This window comes from Aquarana catesbeiana, linkage group LG04 (assembly GCF_042186555.1).
Source record: "Aquarana catesbeiana isolate 2022-GZ linkage group LG04, ASM4218655v1, whole genome shotgun sequence".
Taxonomy (NCBI): domain Eukaryota; kingdom Metazoa; phylum Chordata; class Amphibia; order Anura; family Ranidae; genus Aquarana; species Aquarana catesbeiana.
In genome coordinates this window covers 690,001,275-690,025,589 of record NC_133327.1, presented here as the reverse complement: position 1 = coordinate 690,025,589, position 24,315 = coordinate 690,001,275, and the positions used below count along the sequence as shown (strand labels likewise).

Sequence of the window (24,315 nt, the reverse complement as noted above, 5' to 3'; positions counted from 1 at the left end):
TTTTTACATATATGTTAGCGGTGTCAGAATTGGCCCGGTAGGTGAGTGGGTTAAAGAAAGGTTTAGATGACATTACCTGCAGGGGGCGTCCATACACAGTAATCGGGGTCGTCTTCAGGGTACTGAGCGGCGAGAACACCTTGCGGAGGCTAAAGAAGAACAAAAAAAAAAAAAAAAGGAGATTGTTTTTCATTAATGAAAAGTACTCGCTACACACAGCTGGTACAAAGGAGCAGGCGGGCTGCGGTAAGGTGAGAGCCCAGTGCAGTTTTTTTTTTTTTTTGGGGGGGTGGGGAGAACCTCCTAGTGTATTTATTTTATTTATTTATTTCAGGTACTTATATAGCGCCGTCAATTTACACAGCGCTTTACATATACATTGTACATTCACATCAGTCCCTACCCTCAAGGAGCTTACAATCTAAGGTCCCTAACTCACATTCATACATACTAGGGACAATTTAGATAGGATCTAATTAACCTACCAGCATGTCTTTGGAGTGTGGGAGGAAACCGGAGTACCCGGAGGAAACCCACGCAGGCACAGGGAGAACATGCAAACTCCAAGCAGGTAGTGTCGTGGTTGGGATTCGAACCAGTGACCCTTCTTACTGCTAGGCGAGAGTGCTACCACTACACCGTAGTGTAGTAGTGAACCTCCTCCCCTCGCTTACCCACACCTCTGAAGAGCTGGAGCTTTTAAAAGGAAGGGGTGGAGTTTACAGATGCAGGGCTGCTCTTAAACAGGAAGGGGTGGGACAAATTTAGATTTGTGGGGGGCGGGGGGATGCCCGATTTTAGTCTTGCCTAGGGGCAGCACACACTGTTTCGGGTCCTGCACCCACACAAATGGTGCAGGACCCGAAATGTCAAATTAGGAGCAGGGGCTGTTCAGCTGCTGCATTCCAACTGAAATGAATGGGACTGCGCCTGCATGGGGATGCCCAGAACACCTGTGCAGGTGTGGCACACAAGGTGTACACTGTAGTACAGGGGGAGGCAACCCTTGGCTTTCCAGCTGTTGTGGAACTACATTTCCCATGAGGCATTGCAAGGCTGGCCGTTACAATGACTCCCAGAGGCATGATGGGACTTGTAGTTCTACAACAGCTGGAGGGCCCCCAGGTCGCCTCCCCCTGCTGTAGTACACGCATTTGAACGAGGCCGGGAAAAGACTGCAGTGAGATGTCATGTATGGCTGTGATCACTCTCTATTGATAAGAATGGTTCTTCTCCATCTTATGCATTTTGCCTGCGCTGGAGCGAAATTCATGACTAGGCCACTGAAGACACTCCAGCAATATCCAAGGCAAAGCAGAAATTTTGTGGGGGGGAGGGGTAGGTTTACTAAAGGTGGTGCAGCTGTACATGGCAGCCAATCAGCTTCTAACATCAACTTGTGCAGTAAACTTTAAACAATAAAACCCGGAAGCCGATTGGTTACTTTGGTTGACCTTGGTATACAATTGTGACGCTCTGGTCTGCACCCCCCTGAAAGAGAGAGACATTCAGGACAGACACTGACCTTGCTGGGGCCGTACATTTTCTTCTGTCTTTCCGGAGCCGGTTTGGGAATCGCATCCGCCGGGGTTGCTGAAAGAGAACGGTATTTACAGGTCACACTCCGATGCCAGATAAGACTCAATATTCAACTATTTCTTACAAGGATTTTGAGGATCTTGAAGGATTAGTGTGTCTGTGTGTGGCCACATCTCCACAGCATGTCATGGCTGTCCTCAGTGAGGGCAGAAACAGACATGGCGCTGCTCTCACTGACTTCCAATGAGCATAAAATCAGGGCGAACAAAACAACCAGGACTTACTGTAGGCGTCTCACTCAGGCTCTGCGCTAAATTGCAGCGGAGGAAAATCTGGTCTCCTTCCGTACCAGACAGGGCTGTGCAAACCTCAGGATTAGAACAATAATAATACAAATCTTTTGGCAGGGAAAACATCCCCCCCCATATACACCGATCAGCCGAAACATTAGGACCACCCACGTTATCACCTTACCTGTCAGAGGTGGGAATGTTACGGCCGATCGGTGTATAGATTTCATCTGTGTATTAAGGTGCTTGGAGTTCATCTTTGTCAGTTCCTTAAGTTTAACAGAATGTATGAAGAAACGATCATATGACATAGGAGAGGACCACGCACCTGGCTTTTTCTGGCCTTTCAAGGAGCGGGGGTTGGCGCTGAGCTCGGCGCTGTGCTCGGGGACTTCATGCTTTTTCTCCGGGGTCACCCTCTGCACTTCTTCCACTTCACTGGGAGCTGCAGGAGACACACGTGTCATTAATTGTATGTTACCGAGAGACCTCATGTGACACGTTACACACATGCATCGTTATTATTATTATACAGGATTGATATAGTGCCAGGCAGACAGTACAGTAGAGCTGCACAATTAATCGTTAAAAAATCTCTGTTGCAGAGTTTGCCGATTCCTATAAAAAGTGGAGAGACTTTTCTGCTCACTCAGCTGTCAAAAGAAAACATCCGGGCAGTCTGCCAAGTTTTTAAAAAGAAACATTGTAACCAACTCTTTCTTCTTAGATCAAAGGGAAACTTCTGAGTGTAAAGAAAAAAATCCAGGCAGTCTGCCAAGTTTTTAAGCAACTTGTAAGGCTCGATTCACACAGGGGCAACACGACTTCAACGCGACTTGTGGATCCGACTTTGCCCTGCGACATGTGTCCGACTTTCAATGAACGGGGATCCGACTTGGATCCCCGCCACTGTGTTTGGTATGAATCTTTAGGGGGAACTCTGCGCCAAATTTTAAATAAAAAACCGGCATGGGTTCCCCCTCCAGGAGCATACCAGGCCCTTGGGTCTGGTGTGGACCTCGAGGGGAACCCCCTACGCCGAAAAAACGGCGTGGGGGGTCCCCCCCAATCCATACCAGACCCTTATCCGAGCACGCAGCCCGGCCAGACAGGAATGGGAGTGGGGACGAGCGAGCGCCCCCCCCCCCCCCTCCTGAACCGTACCAGGCCGCATTCCCTCAACATGGGGGGTTGGTGCCTTGGGGGAGGGGGCGCGTTGCGGCCCCCCCCCCCAAAGCACCTTGTCCCCATGTTGATGAGGACAAGGGCCTCTTCCCGACAACCCTGGCCGTTGGTTGTCGGGGTCTGCGGGCGGAGGGCTTATCAGAATCCGGGAGCCCCCTTTAATAAGGGGGCCCCCAGATCCCGGCCCCCCACCCTATGTGAATGAGTATGGGGTACATCGTACCCCTACCCATTCACCTAGGGAAAAAGTGTCAATTTAAAAAAAAAAACACTACATAGATTTTTAAAGTATTTTATTAGACAGCTCCGGGGGTCTTCTTCCGACTTCGGGGGTCTCTCCGGTTCTTCTCCACGCTCTCCGGATCTTCCGCCGCTCTTTTGCTAAAGCGGAGGAGCCCGGTCTTCCGTCTTCTGCCCTCTCCTCTTCTTCTGATGTTGACACGACGCTCTCTCCGGCTAGAATGCTCTCTGTGCGCTCCGCTCTGACTTATATAGGCGGTGACCCCGCCCCCTTATGCCGTCACAGTCCCTGGGCATGCTGGGACTATGACTGCATAAGGGGGCGTGGTCATTGGGTGATGACCACGCCCCCTAAAACGTCACAGTCCCAGCATGCCCAGGGACTGTGACGGCATAACGGGGCGTGGTCACCACCTATATAAGTCAGAGCGGAGCGCTCAGAGTGCATTCCAGCCCCAGAGAGCGTCGTGTCAACATCAGGAGAAGAGGGCAGAAGGCAGAAGATTGAAGACCGGGCTCCTTCGCTATAGCAAAAGAGCGGCAAAAGAGCAGAAAATAGCGGAGGAGCCCGGCAGAAGATCCGGAGAGCGCGGAGAAGAACCGGAGAGACCCCCGAAGAGAAGAAGGCAGCAGACCGGGCTCCTCCGCTATAGCAAAAGAGCGGCAAAAGAGCAGAAAATAGCGGAGGAGCCCGGCAGAAGACCCGGAGAGCGCGGAGAAGAACCGGAGAGACCCCGAAGTCGGAAGAAGACCCCCGGAGCTGTCTAATAAATTACTTTAAAAATCTGTGTAGTGTTTTTTTTTAAATTGACACTTTCCCTAGGTGAATGGGTAGGGGTTCGATGTACCCCATACTCATTCACATAGGGTGGGGGGCCGGGATCTGGGGGCCCTCTTATTAAAGGGGGCTCCCGGATTCCGATAAGCCCACAGACCCCGACAACCAACGGCCAGGGTTGTCGGGAAGAGGCCCTTGTCCTCATCAACATGGGGACAAGGTGCTTTGGGGTGGGGGGGGGCCGCAGCGCGCCCCCCTTCCCCAAGGCACCAACCCCCCCATGTTGAGGGCATGCGGCCTGGTACGGTTCAGGATGGGGGGGCGCTGGCTCGTCCCCCACCCCCATTCCTGTCCGGCCGGGCTGCGTGCTCGGATAAGGGTCTGGTATGGATTGGGGGACCCCCCCACGCCGCTTTTTCGGCGTAGGGGGTTCCCCTCAAGGTCCATACCAGACCCAAGGGCCTGGTATGCTCTTGGAGGGGGAACCCATGCCGGATTTTTATTTAAAATTTGGCGCGGAGTTCCCCTTCAAGATCATCTGAGCACAAGTCGCATGCCGAAGTCGGATCATGCGAGACGGCGATCCGACTTTGATCCGACTTCAATGATAGTCAATAGGTTGAAGTCGGATCAAAGTCGGATCAAAGTAGTACAGGGAGTACGCTCTGAAGTCGGAGCGACTTCAGTAGTGTCTATTAAGACGCTCCCATTCACTTAAATGTGAATCTCTTTCTGGGGCGACTTGGGGCGACTTGAGGGCGTACAAGTCGGATCCCAAGTCGTCCCAGTGTGAACCGACCCTAAATGCAGGAAGTTTAACCACTTAAAGTCTAAATCTTTTTCTGACACTTGTTAAGTTAAAATCAATATTTTTTGCTAGAAAATTAATTGGAACCTCAACCATTATATATATTTTAGTAGAGACCCTAGGGAATAAAATGTCAATTGCTGCAATATTTGATGTCACCCTGTATTTGCCAAGCAATCTTTCAATTTTTGGGGAAAAAATACACTTCAGTGAATTAAAAAAAAAACAAAAACACGAAACAGTAAAGTTAGCCCGATTTTTTTTGTTTTAATGTGAAAGATGTTACGCCGCGAGAATCGTGATCGATCTTCTAAGCAAAAAAATTGTGATCCTCATTTTAGCCAGAATCGTGCAGCTCTACAGTACAGATACAAATATCATACAAGACAAGAGGGTCAGGATGGCCAGCAAGAGATTTACAATCTAAAGCAGGGCTGGACAAGTTCACTTTGTATCTAGGAGCCATTTAAAAAAACAAAAACAAAAACAAATCTTACAGATGGAACATGTTCCCAAAGGTGAACTTATCCCTTAACCTCTTCAAGGCAAGAGCGTTTTTTTTTTGTTGGCATTTTTTTGCAGACGTTTAAAAAAAAAAAAATGCATTTTAAAGGCGGATGATTACATAAAACCCCCAAACCTGATATATTTTCTGAAAGCAGACACCTGGAGAATTAAATAGCGGTAATTCCAATTTTTTATATCACACAATATTACCGTTTGCCTCTCAGGGTGCAGTAGCAAACTGGATCATGCTTTGCTGGGGCTTTTCTGCCTTCCTCTGGATCCACTGTGGGTGAAGGATTGTGTATATGGGATTGTACGATTCTCACCCCCCCCCCCTCCTATTGGTTGAACTTGATGGACTTGTGTCTTTTTTCAGCCTATGTATGTTACTATGTAATTACAGCAAAAGTTTCAGTAAAAAACACATTAATAGATAAAGTTGTTATCTATTATCTGACCTCTTTATACTATCCGTCTCCTAATGACAGGTGGGTGATTTATATAAAAAAATGCAGTCTATAACTTATTTTTGAGCGCCGCTTGGCATTCACATGACTGACTGTCTCTCTCCCCTCCCCGTCTGAAAGCAAGAAGCGGGAGGAGCCGAGATTTCCCCCCCCGCTGACCTCAGTCGAGAGGAGGACAGAGCCGGCCAGTCACGTGAGCGGCCAGGGCCGGCGCTACCACTAGGCGAAGTAGGCGGGAACCTAGGGCGCACTACCACCTAGGGCGCAGCCATGGCCTCTGTCTCAGGGAAGCTCCAGGCGTGTCTGAGCTCGCCCCTGTTCAGTGTCGGCTGTCCCGGGAAAACATCCGCTGCGTGCCGCCAATGTCCCGCTGAGCGCCCGCTGTCACATCTCCTCACACAGCGCCGCTCCGGGACCCCTTTGCTCCAGCGTGTCCCTCTGGTGCGGCATTGTGTCTGTGTGAGTGCAGCGGAGGGGCGGGGCTCAGTGGAGATAGGAGCATTGAGAGGTGCAGCGTCCGTTAGCGGACCTCCTGGCCAGCGGGGACACCATGGAGCGGCTGGATGGCGGTGCTGGTGGGGAACACCTAATCAATACCGCCCGCCCAGCGCTGAGGAGAGCTCAGATGTGATGATTAGAGGTCGACCGATATACCGGCCGGCCAATATATCGGCCGATATTTGGCTTTTTTTACTTAATCGGCATTGGCGGATTGTGCTGATAAAAAAAAGCCGATTATAACTTCAGCGGGACTTGCAAGTGACTTCTGTAATAGAAGTCAATGCAAGTTGTCTGAAGTTTTCTTCTCTCCTCCCTGGGCAGCCTGCCAAATCTGATAAGAAGAAACATTGTATCTCTTCAGGTTCTTTTATCAATAGACTGAACTCGTGTGGAGAAGTTCTCAGTTTAACCATTTAAAGACTAAATCTTTTCTGACATTTGTTGCTTACAAGTAAAAATCCTGTATTTTCTGCTAGAAAATCACTTAGAACCCCCAAACATTATATATATATTTTTTTTTGGCAGAGACCTTAGGGAAAAAAATAGCGGTTGTTGCAATATTTTATGTCACACGGTATTTGCGCAGCGGTCTTTCAAACGCAATTTTTAAAAAAAAAAATACACTAATGAAATAAAAAAAAATAAAATAAGCAGTAAAGTTAGCCCATTTTTTTTCGTCCAAAAGTTTTGATTACCTGTTTTTGTGTATTTAATATTTAAGATATAGTTATTTTTTTTAATCTAAATTATACATACAAGTGAACTGATTGGAGGTTTGTTTTGTTTAATAAATGTAAAAAATTTTCTGTATCACTTAAGGCTGCTTTCACACTGGAGCGGGCATGCGTTGACGGTAAAACGCTGTTAGTTTTAGCGGCGCTTTACCGTAATTTTAGTGGCGCTATTCGGCTGCTAGTGGGGCGCTTATAGCCCAGCTAGCGGCCGAAGAAGGGGTTAAATGCGCCCCTGAATCGCTGCTGCCGAAACGCTTTGCAGGCGCTTCGGCAGCGGTGCGCATTCATTTCAATGGGCAGGCGTGGTGGAGGAGGGGTATACACCGCTCCAAAGATGCCGCTTGCAGGACTTTTTTTTTTTTAACATCCTGCCAGCGCATCGCCTCAGTGTGAAAGCACTCGGGATATCACACTGAGACTGCAGGGGAGCCGTTTTACAGGCGCTATTTTTAGCCCAAAAGCGCCTGAAAAACGCCCCCTCAGTGTGAAAGGTGTCTTTTAGATTTTATGAGATGAAGGGAAAAAAACAAAAAAAAAAAAAAAAAAAAAAAAAAATCGGCCTATTATATCGGCCCAAAAAAAAAAATCGGCATCATATATCGGCCACCGCGATTTCTAAATATCGGCTTTGGCATCGGCCAGAGAAAAACCCATATCGGTCGACCTCTAGTGATGATCGATGAAGCGCAGAGGTAAGGAGGAGGATAGATCCTCCTCATCTATCGTATTTGCGCAGCTGTCTTACAAGCGCACTTTTTTTGGAAAAAATTCACTTTTTTGAATAAAAAAAAAATAAGACATTAAAGTTAGCCCAATTTTTTTTTTTATATTGTGAAAGATAATGTTACGCCAAGTAAATTGATACCCAACATGTCATGCTTAAAAATTTGCGCCCTGCTCACAGAATGGCGACAAACTTTTCCCCTAAAAATCTCCATAGGCGACGTTTAAAAAAATTCTATAGGTTGCATGTTTTGAGTTACAGAGGAGATCTAGGACTAGAATTATTGCTCTCGCTCTACCGATCGCGATGATACCTCACATGTGTGGTTTGACCACCGCTTCTACGCGCGAGCTCGGTGGGACGGGGCGCTTTAAAAAAAAAATGTTTTTTTCTTATTTATTTTACTTGATTTTATTTATTTTTTCACTTTTTTTAAATTTCAAATTTGGATCACTTTTATTCCTTTGACAAGAAATGTAAACATCCCTTGTAATAGAAAAAAGCATGACAGGACCTCTTAAATATGAGATCTGGGGGGTCAAAAAGTCCTCACATCTCTTATTTGGACTTAAATGCATAACAAAAAAGATGGCCCTTTAAGACGTGTGGGCGGAGCTGACGTTATGACGATGCTTCCGCCCTCCTATGGGCCATCTTCCCCTCACTGGTCTCCATACCACAGACATGACAGGTCCCGATCGTCTCCACTGCTACCGACGGCTCCGGTAAGCGGCAGAGGGCGCGGGAGATCGGCGGGTGGCACCTCTCCCGCTGCCGATTATGGTGATCTCGCGGTGAATCCGCCGTAGAGACCACCATTATCGTAAATATGACCGGCTCCTGAAAAGATGGGTACCTCGGTTGTGGCAGCAGCTGCTGCCGTTATCGGGATATCCATCTTTAAAGTGCCGAGGTATATGTACAGGAGCCGGGCGGTAAGTGGTTAAGGGCGCGAGATTTTTAATTCAAAGGAGTTCCAGTCAATTTTTTGTTTACTAAAATTCAGCAGCCAAAAAAAAAAAAAAAGTGCATCTTCTGACTTAATAAAAAGACACTCACCTGTCCCACAATCCAGCGACGTGGCCACCCGAACCCTCCCTTCTCTCCCCCGCCTGTCCACGGCGCTGGCAATACTACTGTGGGCATCCGGCTGTGACAGCTCGCCGATTCACAGCCGGGTGCGCCTGTCTCACTGCGCCGTCCTGCATAGCCGGGCAATCTTCCGGGACCTGCGATGTGTCCCAGAAGATTGCAGAGAGGAAAGGTCGCCTAGGCGGCCCAAGCGGAAGTGGGAGCTCATTGGTAATCGCGATGCATCGCGGAATCGAATAAAATCGTTGACCAGATAATCGTAATCAAATCGAATCGCGAGACCAGTGAAGAAGCGCACCTCTAATCTCCATGCTGTGCTCAGTCGTCTCAGCCAATGGCGGCCTGTCTTCTGAGAGGCCATCACCTGGGCTGTCTACTTTCATTGGTTCCTCCTCTTCCTCCTCCTCCTCCTCTTCAGGCTCATCTGTATCTTTCATGGTGAAGAGACTCGCCGGGAGATCCGTCCGTTTTGGTGGCAATCTCTGCAAGTGGAATGTCAAGTAAAACATTAGAATCTTCCCTGTGCAGTCTATGGAAGAAATCATCACATTTCCTGTTATGTATCCTTTATTATTCTTCATCTATACACAGAATTCACCTGCTGATCCTGTAAGTTCACACAACAAATCTCCAGCTCCAGTAATGGGCCGACGACACTGGATTGCTGCACGTGAGCGGCATGTCCATGGTGCGGCCGCCCGGCTCGTTGCATCCTAACCCCTTCTCGCCGACCGTGCGCAAATTTGCATTCATGGCATGAAGGGGTTATACCGGGAAGATATGCAGCTGCGGGCATCACGCCGGCAACGGTTCTTTTTTTTTTTTTTTTTTTTTTTTTTTTAGAGCGAGCGGTCGGCTTTTAAATGATAACAACCAATGTGACTAAAAGCTGCAGGAGAAGACGTCCCCCCCCCCACTGCCGCCTTCCGCCGCTCTTCCCGAGCCACCAGTTGGTGCGTCCGCCGCCTAGGCCGAGACCCGAACAAAGCTGGATTCGGTCGGGTCTCTGATGTAAATTCCCGGTTTACTCGGCCGCCAATGGCGCGGATTTTTAAAAAATTACAGTACGCCGATTTCGGTGTTCTGAATACTTTTAAGTGCAAAGGAGGGATTTGGGGACCCCCTATCTCTCCATAAAGAGGACCTGTCACCTCCTATTACTGTCACATGGGATGTTTACATTCATTATAGACCCCAGATCTCTCCATAAAGAGGACTGTCACCACCTATTACTGTCACATGGGATGTTTACATTCATTATAGACCCCAGATCTCTCCATAAAGAGGACCTGTCACCACCTATTACTGTCACATGGGATGTTTACATTCATTATAGACCCCGGATCTCTCCATAAAGAGGACCTGTCACCTCCTATTACTGTCACATGGGATGTTTACATTCATTATAGACCCCAGATCTCTCCATAAAGAGGACCTGTCACCTCCTATTACTGTCACATGGGATGTTTACATTCATTATAGACCCCGGATCTCTCCATAAAGAGGACCTGTCACCTCCTATTACTGTCACATGGGATGTTTACATTCATTATAGACCCAGATCTCTCCATAAAGAGGACCTGTCACCTCCTATTACTGTCACATGGGATGTTTACATTCATTATAGACCCCACATCTCTCCATAAAGAGGACCTGTCACCTCCTATTACTGTCACATGGGATGTTTACATTCATTATAGACCCCGGATCTCTCCATAAAGAGGACCTGTCACCTCCTATTACTGTCACATGGGATGTTTACATTCATTATAGACCCCAGATCTCTACATAAAGAGGACCTGTCACCACCTATTACTGTCACATGGGATGTTTACATTTATTATAGACCCCGGATCTCTCCATAAAGAGGACCTGTCACCTCCTATTACTGTCACATGGGATGTTTACATTCATTATAGACCCCGGATCTCTCCATAAAGAGGACCTGTCACCTCCTATTACTGTCACATGGGATGTTTACATTCATTATAGACCCCAGATCTCTCCATAAAGAGGACCTGTCACCTCCTATTACTGTCACATGGGATGTTTACATTCATTATAGACCCCGGATCTCTCCATAAAGAGGACCTGTCACCTCCTATTACTGTCACATGGGATGTTTACATTCATTATAGACCCCAGATCTCTCCATAAAGAGGACCTGTCACCTCCTATTACTGTCACATGGGATGTTTACATTCATTATAGACCCCAGATCTCTCCATAAAGAGGACCTGTCACCACCTATTACTGTCACATGGGATGTTTACATTCATTATAGATCCCGGATCTCTCCATAAAGAGGACCTGTCACCTCCTATTACTGTCACATGGGATGTTTACATTTATTATAGACCCCAGATCTCTCCATAAAGAGGACCTGTCACCTCCTATTACCTTCACATGGGATGTTTACATTTATTATAGACCCCAGATCTCTCCATAAAGAGGACCTGTCACCTCCTATTACTGTCACATGGGATGTTTACATTTATTATAGACCCCAGATCTCTCCATAAAGAGGACCTGTCACCTCCTATTACTGTCACAAGAGAGGTTTACATTCATTATAGACCCCAGATCTCTCCATAAAGAGGACCTGTCACCTCCTATTACTGTCACATGGGATGTTTACATTCATTATAGACCCCGGATCTCTCCATAAAGAGGACCTGTCACCTCCTATTACTGTCACATGGGATGTTTACATTCATTATAGACCCCAGATCTCTCCATAAAGAGGACCTGTCACCTCCTATTACTGTCACAAGAGAGGTTTACATTCATTATAGACCCCAGATCTCTCCATAAAGAGGACCTGTCACCTCCTATTACTGTCACATGGGATGTTTACATTCATTATAGACCCCAGATCTCTCCATAAAGAGGACCTGTCACCTCCTATTACTGTCACATGGGATGTTTACATTCATTATAGACCCCAGATCTCTCCATAAAGAGGACCTGTCACCTCCTATTACTGTCACATGGGATGTTTACACTCATTATAGACCCCAGATCTCTCCATAAAGAGGACCTGTCACCTTCTATTACTGTCACATGGGATGTTTACATTCATTATAGACCCCAGATCTCTCCATAAAGAGGACCTGTCACCTCCTATTACTGTCACAAGAGAGGTTTACATTCATTATAGACCCCAGATCTCTCCATAAAGAGGACCTGTCACCTCCTATTACTGTCACATGGGATGTTTACATTATAGACCCCAGATCTCTCCATAAAGAGGACCTGTCACCTCCTATTACTGTCACAAGAGAGGTTTACATTCATTATAGACCCCAGATCTCTCCATAAAGAGGACCTGTCACCTCCTATTACTGTCACATGGGATGTTTACATTCATTATAGACCCCAGATCTCTCCATAAAGAGGACCTGTCACCTCCTATTACTGTCACATGGGATGTTTACATTCATTATAGACCCCAGATCTCTCCATAAAGAGGACCTGTCACCTCCTATTACTGTCACATGGGATGTTTACATTCATTATAGACCCCGGATCTCTCCATAAAGAGGACCTGTCACCTCCTATTACTGTCACATGGGATGTTTACATTCATTATAGACCCCAGATCTCTCCATAAAGAGGACCTGTCACCTCTTATTACTGTCACATGGGATGTTTACATTCATTATATACCCCAGATCTCCATAAAGAGGACCTGTCACCACCTATTACTGTCACATGGGATGTTTACATTCATTATAGACCCCAGATCTCTCCATAAAGAGGACCTGTCACCTCCTATTACTGTCACATGGGATGTTTACATTCATTATAGACCCCAGATCTCTCCATAAAGAGGACCTGTCACCTCCTATTACTGTCACAAGAGAGGTTTACATTCATTATAGACCCCAGATCTCTCCATAAAGAGGACCTGTCACCTCCTATTACTGTCACATGGGATGTTTACATTCATTATAGACCCCAGATCTCTCCATAAAGAGGACCTGTCACCTCCTATTACTGTCACATGGGATGTTTACATTCATTATATACCCCAGATCTCTCCATAAAGAGGACCTGTCACCTCTTATTACTGTCACATGGGATGTTTACATTCATTATAGACCCCAGATCTCTCCATAAAGAGGACCTGTCACCTCCTATTACTGTCACATGGGATGTTTACATTATAGACCCCAGATCTCTCCATAAAGAGGACCTGTCACCTCCTATTACTGTCACAAGAGAGGTTTACATTCATTATAGACCCCAGATCTCTCCATAAAGAGGACCTGTCACCTCCTATTACTGTCACATGGGATGTTTACATTCATTATAGACCCCAGATCTCTCCATAAAGAGGACCTGTCACCTCCTATTACTGTCACATGGGATGTTTACATTCATTATAGACCCCAGATCTCTCCATAAAGAGGACCTGTCACCTCCTATTACTGTCACATGGGATGTTTACATTCATTATAGACCCCGGATCTCTCCATAAAGAGGACCTGTCACCTCCTATTACTGTCACATGGGATGTTTACATTCATTATAGACCCCAGATCTCTCCATAAAGAGGACCTGTCACCTCTTATTACTGTCACATGGGATGTTTACATTCATTATATACCCCAGATCTCTCCATAAAGAGGACCTGTCACCACCTATTACTGTCACATGGGATGTTTACATTCATTATAGACCCCAGATCTCTCCATAAAGAGGACCTGTCACCTCCTATTACTGTCACATGGGATGTTTACATTATAGACCCCAGATCTCTCCATAAAGAGGACCTGTCACCTCCTATTACTGTCACAAGAGAGGTTTACATTCATTATAGACCCCAGATCTCTCCATAAAGAGGACCTGTCACCTCCTATTACTGTCACATGGGATGTTTACATTCATTATAGACCCCAGATCTCTCCATAAAGAGGACCTGTCACCTCCTATTACTGTCACATGGGATGTTTACATTCATTATAGACCCCAGATCTCTCCATAAAGAGGACCTGTCACCTCCTATTACTGTCACATGGGATGTTTACATTCATTATAGACCCCAGATCTCTCCATAAAGAGGACCTGTCACCTCTTATTACTGTCACATGGGATGTTTACATTCATTATATACCCCAGATCTCCATAAAGAGGACCTGTCACCACCTATTACTGTCACATGGGATGTTTACATTCATTATAGACCCCAGATCTCTCCATAAAGAGGACCTGTCACCACCTATTACTGTCACATGGGATGTTTACATTCATTATAGACCCCAGATCTCTCCATAAAGAGGACCTGTCACCACCTATTACTGTCACATGGGATGTTTACATTCATTATAGACCCCAGATCTCTCCATAAAGAGGACCTGTCACCACCTATTACTGTCACATGGGATGTTTACATTCATTATAGACCCCAGATCTCTCCATAAAGAGGACCTGTCACCTCCTATTACTGTCACATGGGATGTTTACATTCATTATAGACCCCAGATCTCTCCATAAAGAGGACCTGTCACCACCTATTACTGTCACATGGGATGTTTACATTCATTATAGACCCCAGATCTCTCCATAAAGAGGACCTGTCACCTCCTATTACTGTCACATGGGATGTTTACATTCATTATAGACCCCAGATCTCTCCATAAAGAGGACCTGTCACCTCCTATTACTGTCACATGGGATGTTTACATTCATTATAGACCCCAGATCTCTCCATAAAGAGGACCTGTCACCTCTTATTACTGTCACATGGGATGTTTACATTCATTATAGACCCCAGATCTCTCCATAAAGAGGACCTGTCACCTCTTATTACTGTCACATGGGATGTTTACATTCATTATAGACCCCAGATCTCTCCATAAAGAGGACCTGTCACCTATTACTGTCACATGGGATGTTTACATTCATTATAGACCCCAGATCTCTCCATAAAGAGGACCTGTCACCACCTATTACTGTCACATGGGATGTTTACATTCATTATAGACCCCAGATCTCTCCATAAAGAGGACCTGTCACCTCCTATTACTGTCACATGGGATGTTTACATTCATTATAGACCCCAGATCTCCATAAAGAGGACCTGTCACCTCCTATTACTGTCACATGGGATGTTTACATTATAGACCCCAGATCTCTCCATAAAGAGGACCTGTCACCTCCTATTACTGTCACATGGGATGTTTACATTCATTATAGACCCCGGATCTCTCCATAAAGAGGACCTGTCACCACCTATTACTGTCACATGGGATGTTTACATTCATTATAGACCCCAGATCTCTCCATAAAGAGGACCTGTCACCTCCTATTACTGTCACATGGGATGTTTACATTCATTATAGACCCCGGATCTCTCCATAAAGAGGACCTGTCACCACCTATTACTGTCACATGGGATGTTTACATTCATTATAGACCCAGATCTCTCCATAAAGAGGACCTGTCACCTCTTATTACTGTCACATGGGATGTTTACATTCATTATAGACCCCGGATCTCTCCATAAAGAGGACCTGTCACCTCTTATTACTGTCACATGGGATGTTTACATTCATTATAGACCCCAGATCTCTCCATAAAGAGGACCTGTCACCACCTATTACTGTCACATGGGATGTTTACATTCATTATAGACCCCAGATCTCTCCATAAAGAGGACCTGTCACCTCCTATTACTGTCACATGGGATGTTTACATTCATTATAGACCCCAGATCTCCATAAAGAGGACCTGTCACCTCCTATTACTGTCACATGGGATGTTTACATTATAGACCCCAGATCTCTCCATAAAGAGGACCTGTCACCTCCTATTACTGTCACATGGGATGTTTACATTCATTATAGACCCCAGATCTCTCCATAAAGAGGACCTGTCACCACCTATTACTGTCACATGGGATGTTTACATTCCTTGTGACAGCAATAAAAAAGTGATCAGAATTTTATTTTTTAAAAGGGACAATGTGTAAAAAAAAAAAAAAAAAATAAAAAAAAAAAAAAAAAAAAAAAACTTTCTTTTTTTAAGTGCCCCCATCCCAGCGTGCTTGCGCAGCAGAGAAAATGCATACGCAAGTCGCGCCCGCAATTGTAAACTATTATATAATATTTTTTAATTTCAGATTTGTTTAAATTCGGTACTATTGTAATTCGGATGCATCCGAATTTCCGAAAAACTAAAAATTCATCCGAATTTCAATTTGGAATGAAACAAACATGTCTAGAAGTGACATTATGACGTCACTTCCGGCCTCCGAGGGTCATAGAGATTGCCAGGGACCCATGTGATCCGCGGTCAGCTCTATGGTGAACCCCCGCCCGCCTTCATTCTCCGGCTCGCTGATCGCACAGGCGTCCCATCCTGCTTGCCCTAAACAGCCGCTATGAGGGCTTTTATATCGCAGGGAATCACCTGCTGAAAAAAAAAAATACAATATCTCAATGATGTCTGTAGCTGCACCCATCATCCAGATATCTTCACTCAAAGTCCAAGACATCACAGAATGTCGTACGGGCTGGAAGTGGTTAGGGTAAAAAATTTGGCAGCATCCCCCTTTATCCACCCGTTTACATATGGGTGCGTGACTTACGTATGCGTCCACTTCTACGTGCGAGCGCTATAAAGAAAAAGAAATTCTTATTTTATTTTTACACTGTCCCTTTAATTTTTTTTTCAATCACTTTTATTCCTATCACAAGTAATTTAACCCTTTCATGACTAAGCCTATTTTTGAAATTTGGTGTTTACAAGTTAAAATCCGTATTTTTTGCTAGAAAATTACTTAGAACCCCCAAACATTATATATATTTTTTTAGAAGAGAGTCTAAAGAATAAAATGGCGATTGTTGCAATATTTTTTATCACACGGTATTTGTGCAGCGGTGTTTTAAACGCAAATTTTTGGAAAAGTGACACTTTCATGAATTTTAAAAAATCCAAACAGTAAAGTTACCCCAATTTTTTTGTATAATGTGAAAGATGATGTTACGCCGAGTAAATAGATACCAAACATGTCACCCTTTATAATTGCACGCACTCGTGGAATGGCGACGAACTACGGTACCTATAAATTTCCATAGGCGACGCTTTAAAAATTTTTTACGGTTACCAGGTTTGAGCTACAGAGGAGGTCTAGGGCTAGAATTATTGCTCTCGCTCTGACGATCGCGGCGATACCTCACATGTGTGGTTTGAACACCGTTTACATATGCGGGCGCGACTTCCGTATGCGTTTTCTTCGCTGCGCGAGCTCGCGGGGACGGGGGCGCTTTAAAAATTTTTTTTTTTTTTTATTTATTTATTTTATTTATTTTTGTACTTTTATAAATTGTGTTTAAAATTTTTTTATTTTTTTTTACTTTTATTGCTGTCACAAGCAATGTAAACATCCCTTGTGACAGTAATAGGTGGTGACAGGTACTCTTTATGGAGGGATGGGGGGTCTAAAAGACCCCCCATCCCTCCTTTACACTTCAAAGTATTCAGATCGCCGAAAACGGCGATTCTGAATACTGTATACTTTTTTAAATTCGGCGCCATTGGCAGCCGAGTAAACGGGAAGTGACGTCATGACGTCGCTTCCGCATTTACAATTAGAAGGCTGGAACGAAGCCGCTCACAGCTTCGTTCCAGCCCGCCCCCAGCCGCCGGAGATTCCCGAATGGACACCGGGCCTCCCGTGCGATCAGCGGCGGGAGGGGGGGATGTCCCCTCCCGCTCCTCCGGTATAACAGCCGAGCGGCTTTTAGCCGCATCGGTTGTTATATTCGGGTAACCGATCGCCCGCTGAAAACAACGGTACCGGGATGATGCCTGCAGCTGCGGGCATCATCCCGGTATAACCCCGGAAAGCCGAGGACGCATATGTGCGTTCGGTCGGCGGGAAGGGGTTAAACATCCCTTGCAATAGAAATAAGAGATGACAGGTCCTCTTTATGGAGATCTCATGTAATAGAAATAAGAGATGACAGGTCCTCTTTATGGAGATCTCATGTAATAGAAATAAGAGATGACAGGTCCTCTTTATGGAGATCTCATGTAATAGAAATAAGAGATGACAGGTCCTCTTTATGGAGATCATGTAATAGAAATAAGAGATGACAGGTCCTCTTTATGGAGATCTCATGTAATAGAAATAAGAGATGACAGGTCCTCTTTATGGAGATCATGTAATAGAAATAAGAGATGACAGGTCCTCTTTATGGAGAGATCTCATGTAATAGAAATAAGAGATGACAGGTCCTCTTTATGGAGATCTCATGTAATAGAAATAAGAGATGACAGGTCCTCTTTATGGAGATCTCATGTAATAGAAATAAGAGATGACAGGTCCTCTTTATGGAGAGATCTCATGTAATAGAAATAAGAGATGACAGGTCCTCTTTATGGAGATCTCATGTAATAGAAATAAGAGATGACAGGTCCTCTTTATGGAGAGATCTGGAGGTCAAAAAGACCAAATCTGCTTTACCTTTAAAAGCAAAAAAAAAAAAAAAAAAAAAAGACTTCCATTTATTATGTCATGATTAGCTCCGGATCGAGCGGCGGTGGGGTGGGGGTTGGGGGGGGGGGCATTTGTACGACTTCTTACCCCAACAGTGCCGGTTTTCAGCTTGAATTTGCTTCCTCCCTTCATGGCCCCAAACAAGGGTAAGGTCAGCTTCTTCACCTTGGGGTCTTCGGTCGCTGAGCTGAGAAAGAAAGCAGAAAAGTTCAGTTCAACATCCTCCCCGGATATTTCTCAGACCAGCAGCTGTACCCCAACACTCCGGGGATACACTTCAGTCTTGCACAGGTGTAGCGGCTCCTCTCCTGGACAGAAACGACTTCCTTTCACTGCACACTGTGAACTTCTCACAGTGTGCATTAGAAACTGCAGCAAATCAGATAGAGCCCCGCCCTCATTTCATGGCTGGAAGGGGCACAATTCCATATTAACCACTTGCTGACCATATAACTTACATATACAGTGCGTCCGGAAAGTATTCACAGTGCTTCACTTTTCCCACACTTTTGTTATGGTACAGCCTTATTCCAAAATGGAATTAAATTCATTTTCTTCAGAATTCTAAAAACAATCCCCCATAATGACAACATGAGAGAAGCTGGTTTGAAATCTTTGAAAATTTATTAAAAATAAAAAAAGGAAAAAAATCCCATGTACACAAGCATCACAGGCTCCTCCCATGCACACAAGCATCACAGGCTCCTCCCATGCACACAAGCATCACAGGCTCCTCCCATGCACACAAGCATCACAGGCTCCTCCCATGCACACAAGCATCACAGGCTCCTCCCATGCACACAAGCATCACAGGCTCCTCCCATGCACACAAGCATCACAGGCTCCTCCCATGCACACAAGCATCACAGGCTCCTCCCATGCACACAAGCATCACAGGCTCCTCCCATGCACACAAGCATCACAGGCTCCTCCCAGGCACACAAGCATCACAGGCTCCTCCCATGCACACAAGCATCACAGGCTCCTCTAATGCAACCAAGTCAGTCACCATCGGGTTCTTGGTCACCTCCCTGACTAAGGCCCTTCTCTCCCAATTGCTCAGTTTGGCCGGTTGGACCTCTCTAGGAAGAGTCTTGGTGATTCCAAACTTCTTCCATTTACAGATAATAGAGGCCACTGTGCTCATTGGGACCTTCAATGCTGCAGAAATGTTTCTGTACCCTTCCCCCGATCTGTGCCTCCATACAATCCTGTCTCTGAGGTCTACAAACAATTCCTTGGGCTTCACGGCTTGGTTTGTGCTCTGACATGCACTGTTACCTGTGGCACCTTTCTATAGACAGGTGTGTGCCTTTCCAAATCATGTCCAATCACCTGAATTTACCACAGGTGGACTCCAATCAAGTTGTAGAAACATCTCAAGGATGATCAGTGGAAACAGAAGGCACCTGAGCTCAATTCTGAGTGTCATGGGAGGAGCCTGAGATACTTATTGTACATGGGAGGAGCCTGAGATACTTATTGTACATGGGAGGAGCCTGAGATACTTATTGTACATGGGAGGAGCCTGAGATACTTATTGTACATGGGAGGAGCCTGAGATACTTATTGTACATGGGAGGAGCCTGAGATACTTATGTACATGAGATTTTTTTCATTTCTTTTTTTTTAATAAATATGCAAAGACTTTAAACAAACTTATTTCACGTTGTCATTAGGGGGGATTGTTTGTATAATTTGAGGAAAATAATGAATTTAATTAATTTTGGAATAAGGCTGTAACATAACAAAATGTGGAAAAAGCGAAGTGCAGCGAATACTTTCCGGACGCACTGTACACAATGCAGAGCTCTGTCCTGTCAGCGGGGAAGTCATGGATTTTCTTTCCCCACAAAGCAGAGAATGAAACCCAGCACAACCCTTTGTAAAAGCAGCTCCCCCACAGTACACAAACACTGGATAGGCACATATTTAACCCTTTGAGCACCCCTAGATGTTAACCCCTTCCAAGCTACAAGCCAGTGTCATTAGTATGGTGACAGTGCATATTTGTAGCACTGTATTTGTGTCACTGGTTCCCACAAAGTGTTAGTGTTCGATTTGTCTGCTGCAATATCGCAGTCCCTCTATAAGTCACTGATTGCCGCCATTCCTCCTCCCCGCTGCCTGCCAAGTGTTTCTCCCGGGTTCATACCGGTGAGCCCGGGAAACAACACAGCTGGCCATAGAGGGGAAGAGAGACCAAATCGTCTCTGATCACCTCTATGATCTAGACAAGGGGGAGGCAACTTGGGGCCCTCCATCTGTTGCAGAACTACAAGTCCCATCATGCCTCTGGGAGTCATTGATTGGTTTGCGCAAAAAAGTTATATCGTCTACAAACTTTGGGACATTTTTATGGAATTTTTATTTATATTTTTTTTCTAGTAATGGAGGCGAATAGCGACTTATAGCGAGCGACTGCGAGATTGCAGCGGACAAATCGGACACTGACATTTTTTGGGGACCAGTGACTGTCTGTGTCAAGGGACGCAGCAGCAGGACACGGGAGCGCGCCCGCACGGGTGCCGCCCGAGGGAGAGCAGCACTCCAATGGGACACTCGAGAAAAGGAGGAACGAGGAGCGCCGCTGAGGGACCCCAGAAGAGGAGGTTTGGGGCCACTCAAAAAAAACCTATGCAGTTGGTTTTGCACAAATGAACCTTTACATATCCTTTAAAGAGGGAGTCCACCTAAAAAAAAAAAAAAAAATATTAAAAGCCAGCAGCTACAAATACTGCAGTTGCTGACTTTTAATAAATGGACACTTACCTGTCCCAGGGTCCAGCGATGTCGGCAGCCGAAGCCGATGAAACTCTCAGCTGCCCCCGCCGCCATTCTCTGTGAGGGAATCAGGAAATGAAGCGTTCGGCTTCACTTCCCGGTTCCCTACTGCGCATGCGCGAGTCTCGCTGCGCGTCCTAAGTGGTCCCTGCTATCTCCTGGGACCCGTGTGTTTCCCAGGAGAGGGGGGGGGGGGGGGGGGAGGGGGAGGGTAGTGTGGAGTCTATTCCAGGAAGTGGGTGCAAATACCTGTAGTAGACAGGTATCCACACCCCCCCCCCTTAAAAGGTGCCAAATGTGGCACCTGAGGGGGGGAGGAATCAGATGAGCGGAAGTTCCACTTTTGGGTGGAACTCCGCTTCAAGTGTGTGGCCTAACCAGTGTTTGTGTACTGTGGGGGAGGTGCTTGTACTAGGGAAATGCATCGATCGGTGCCCTTGCTTTGCAGAGACACAGGATCAATACCTTCTGTACTGACAGAATAGCAATCTGCCTTGTTTCCATAGACTGCCGTTCTGCCTTTGTACTGAACGATCGGCGGGTTTTTTTTTTTTACAGTGTACATCGAGTCCGCAGTACCCGCTGATTGGCTCCCGCTGTACATAATCACCCGGAAGTGCAGGATCATATATATATATATATGTATAATATATAGATATATAGATATATATAGAGATAGATATATATATATATAGATATATATAGAGATAGAGATATATATATATATATATATATAATATATATATATATATATATATCTATATATATAGAGAGATAGATATATATATATCATCTATATATATAGATATATATAGATATATATATATATATATATATATATACACACACACACACACACACACACACACACATACATACATATACACACACACATAATATATATATATATATATATATAATATATATATAATATCTCAATATATACACAAACATACATGTATGTATGTATACACACACACGTGATCCTGCGCACAGCCGCCACCCTCTAGTAAAACCGCTATACGGTGGTCGGCAAGTGTTATTTATCTTTATAATTAGATGAATCCGCGCTTAGGACAATGTAAGAGATGCTGCCTATCCCTAATTAGTTCCCCAAGGGGTCTAATTACATAGATATAATAGATAATTTGGGAGTACAGGTGGCGCTGCCCTATCTTATAAATTAATCCATAATGGGTAAGAATGTCATAAGCTACAAGCTGTGTTCAATGAACTATACCATATAGGAGCTCCAGCACTCCGGCACTTAGTGGTGGAGCTCCTATATGGTATAGTTCATTGAACACAGCTTGTAGCTTATGACATTCTTACCATTATTTATCTTTATGGTTCACCATTGTTACTATGAGGAGAAGCCGGTCCAGAGCAATAATGAGCCGCGGAAAGATTGCATGAAAACAGGAAGTGGCCATAGAAGAGACCATGTGGATCATTTCTGCATGCGCCTGAATATTTTTTGTTGGGAGTGGGCTGTCCCTTTAAGAAGTTAAGACCTATTTATTGAACACTATGACCCAGTTATGGAAGTCTCCGGATGCAATGCTGCTTTTATTTGCAGATATTGAGTTCTCCCCCCCCCCCCCCCCCCCCCCCCCGGGAAATCTCTGACGTCGTATTTGATACAATGTAACGGGTGAGTTATTGTTTAGGAAAGGTAACAGCACCGTAGAGAGATATGGACGGGCGCGTTTTGCTCGCTCTCCAGTCTCAGGACGTAGAGAATACTTTATCACCTTCTCTACAAGAGGTTCATAAGCCGTAAATTGGAAAGACGCAGCTACAGAGGAGATTTCCCCCGGGGGGTGGGGGGGACGGACAGACAACGCGCGGTGTGAATACTGAATCGGGAGACTCACTTGGCCTTCAGCTCGGGGAGTTTGGTTGGCTGGACAATCTTTATCAGACTCATCAGCCTTTGCTGCTCTTTCCTCAGCTCCAGGGTCTGCAGGTGAAGCTTCTTCCGGGACACGCTGTCCATAGAGCTCCCGGCTCTCATCTCTGTCATGAAGGCGTCCAGGGGGTCCTGCGCGGAGGGCGGGGTCACACCTGCGGGGAGGAAGGAGCGCCACAGTTATGATAAATAGACTGAAATGGCAGCACAACCGCGCATCCGGCTCAGACACGCTAGATATAGTGCAGATTTATTCCACACATTTATGCGATGCTAACACTTTAACCCCTTCACCCCCCAGGAAGGTTTTACCACCCCCCCCCCCCCATGACAAGGCCATATTTTGCTATTCAGCACTGCTACTTTAACTGGTAATTGCACGGTCATGCAACGCTGTACACAAATGACATTTATATCATTTTTTTTTTTTTCACAAGAGTGGAGAGTCACAGGATCCAAGTTGCCCGAGGTCCAGTGTGAAGTTTCCACAGTCAGTGATAATTTGGGGAGATGTCATTGGCTGGTGTTGGTCCTCTGTGTTTTATCAGGTCTAAAGTCAGTGCAGCTCTCTACCAGGAAATTCTAGAGCTCTTCATGCTTCCCTCTGATGACCAGCTTTATGGAGATTCTGATTTCATTTTCCAGCAGGACTTGGCACCTCCCACACTGCCAAAACTACCAATACCTGGTCACATAATCATGATATCACTGGGCTTGATTGGCCAGCAAACTCACCTGACCTAAACCCCATAGAGCAGAGGTTCTCAACTCCTGTCCTCAGGACCCACCAACAGGCCAGGTGTGCAAGAGAACCGAAATACATCGCAGGTGATATCATGTGCTGCTCAGTGATTGCCGTATTCTAGTCTACATCTCCCCCCCAAGGTAATACATAAAGTCTGGTTTGTTAGCAGATCCTGAGGACAGGAGTTGAGAACCCTCCCATACAAAATCTGCGGGGGATTGTCAGGAGGAAGATGAGACACACCAGACCCAACAATACAGATGAGATATCAAAGCAACCTGATAACACCTCAGCAGTGCCCCAGACTGATCGTCTCCATGCCACGCCGCATTGATGCCGCAATTAATGCAAAAGCAGCCCCGACCAAGTATTGAGTGCATCCTATACTCTACACGGGCAGACTTTACTCTACCGTACACGGGCAGACTTTACTCTACCGTACACGGGCAGACTCGACTCTACCGTACACGGACAGACTCTACCGTACACGGACAGACTCTA

General features: G+C 45.6%; 1 protein-coding gene across 1 annotated transcript in view; it reads right to left on the bottom strand.

Moving 5' to 3' along the window:
• The window catches only part of SLC4A1AP (solute carrier family 4 member 1 adaptor protein), a 62,157-nt gene that overhangs the window by 4,254 nt on the left and 33,588 nt on the right, over positions 1-24,315 (bottom strand). Inside the window, 7 exon segments of the mRNA XM_073628768.1 lie at positions 77-149; positions 1,526-1,593; positions 2,158-2,274; positions 9,164-9,347; positions 18,461-18,560; positions 23,035-23,224; positions 23,839-23,845. Of these exon segments, the coding sequence (XP_073484869.1) occupies positions 77-149; positions 1,526-1,593; positions 2,158-2,274; positions 9,164-9,347; positions 18,461-18,560; positions 23,035-23,224; positions 23,839-23,845 (739 nt within the window).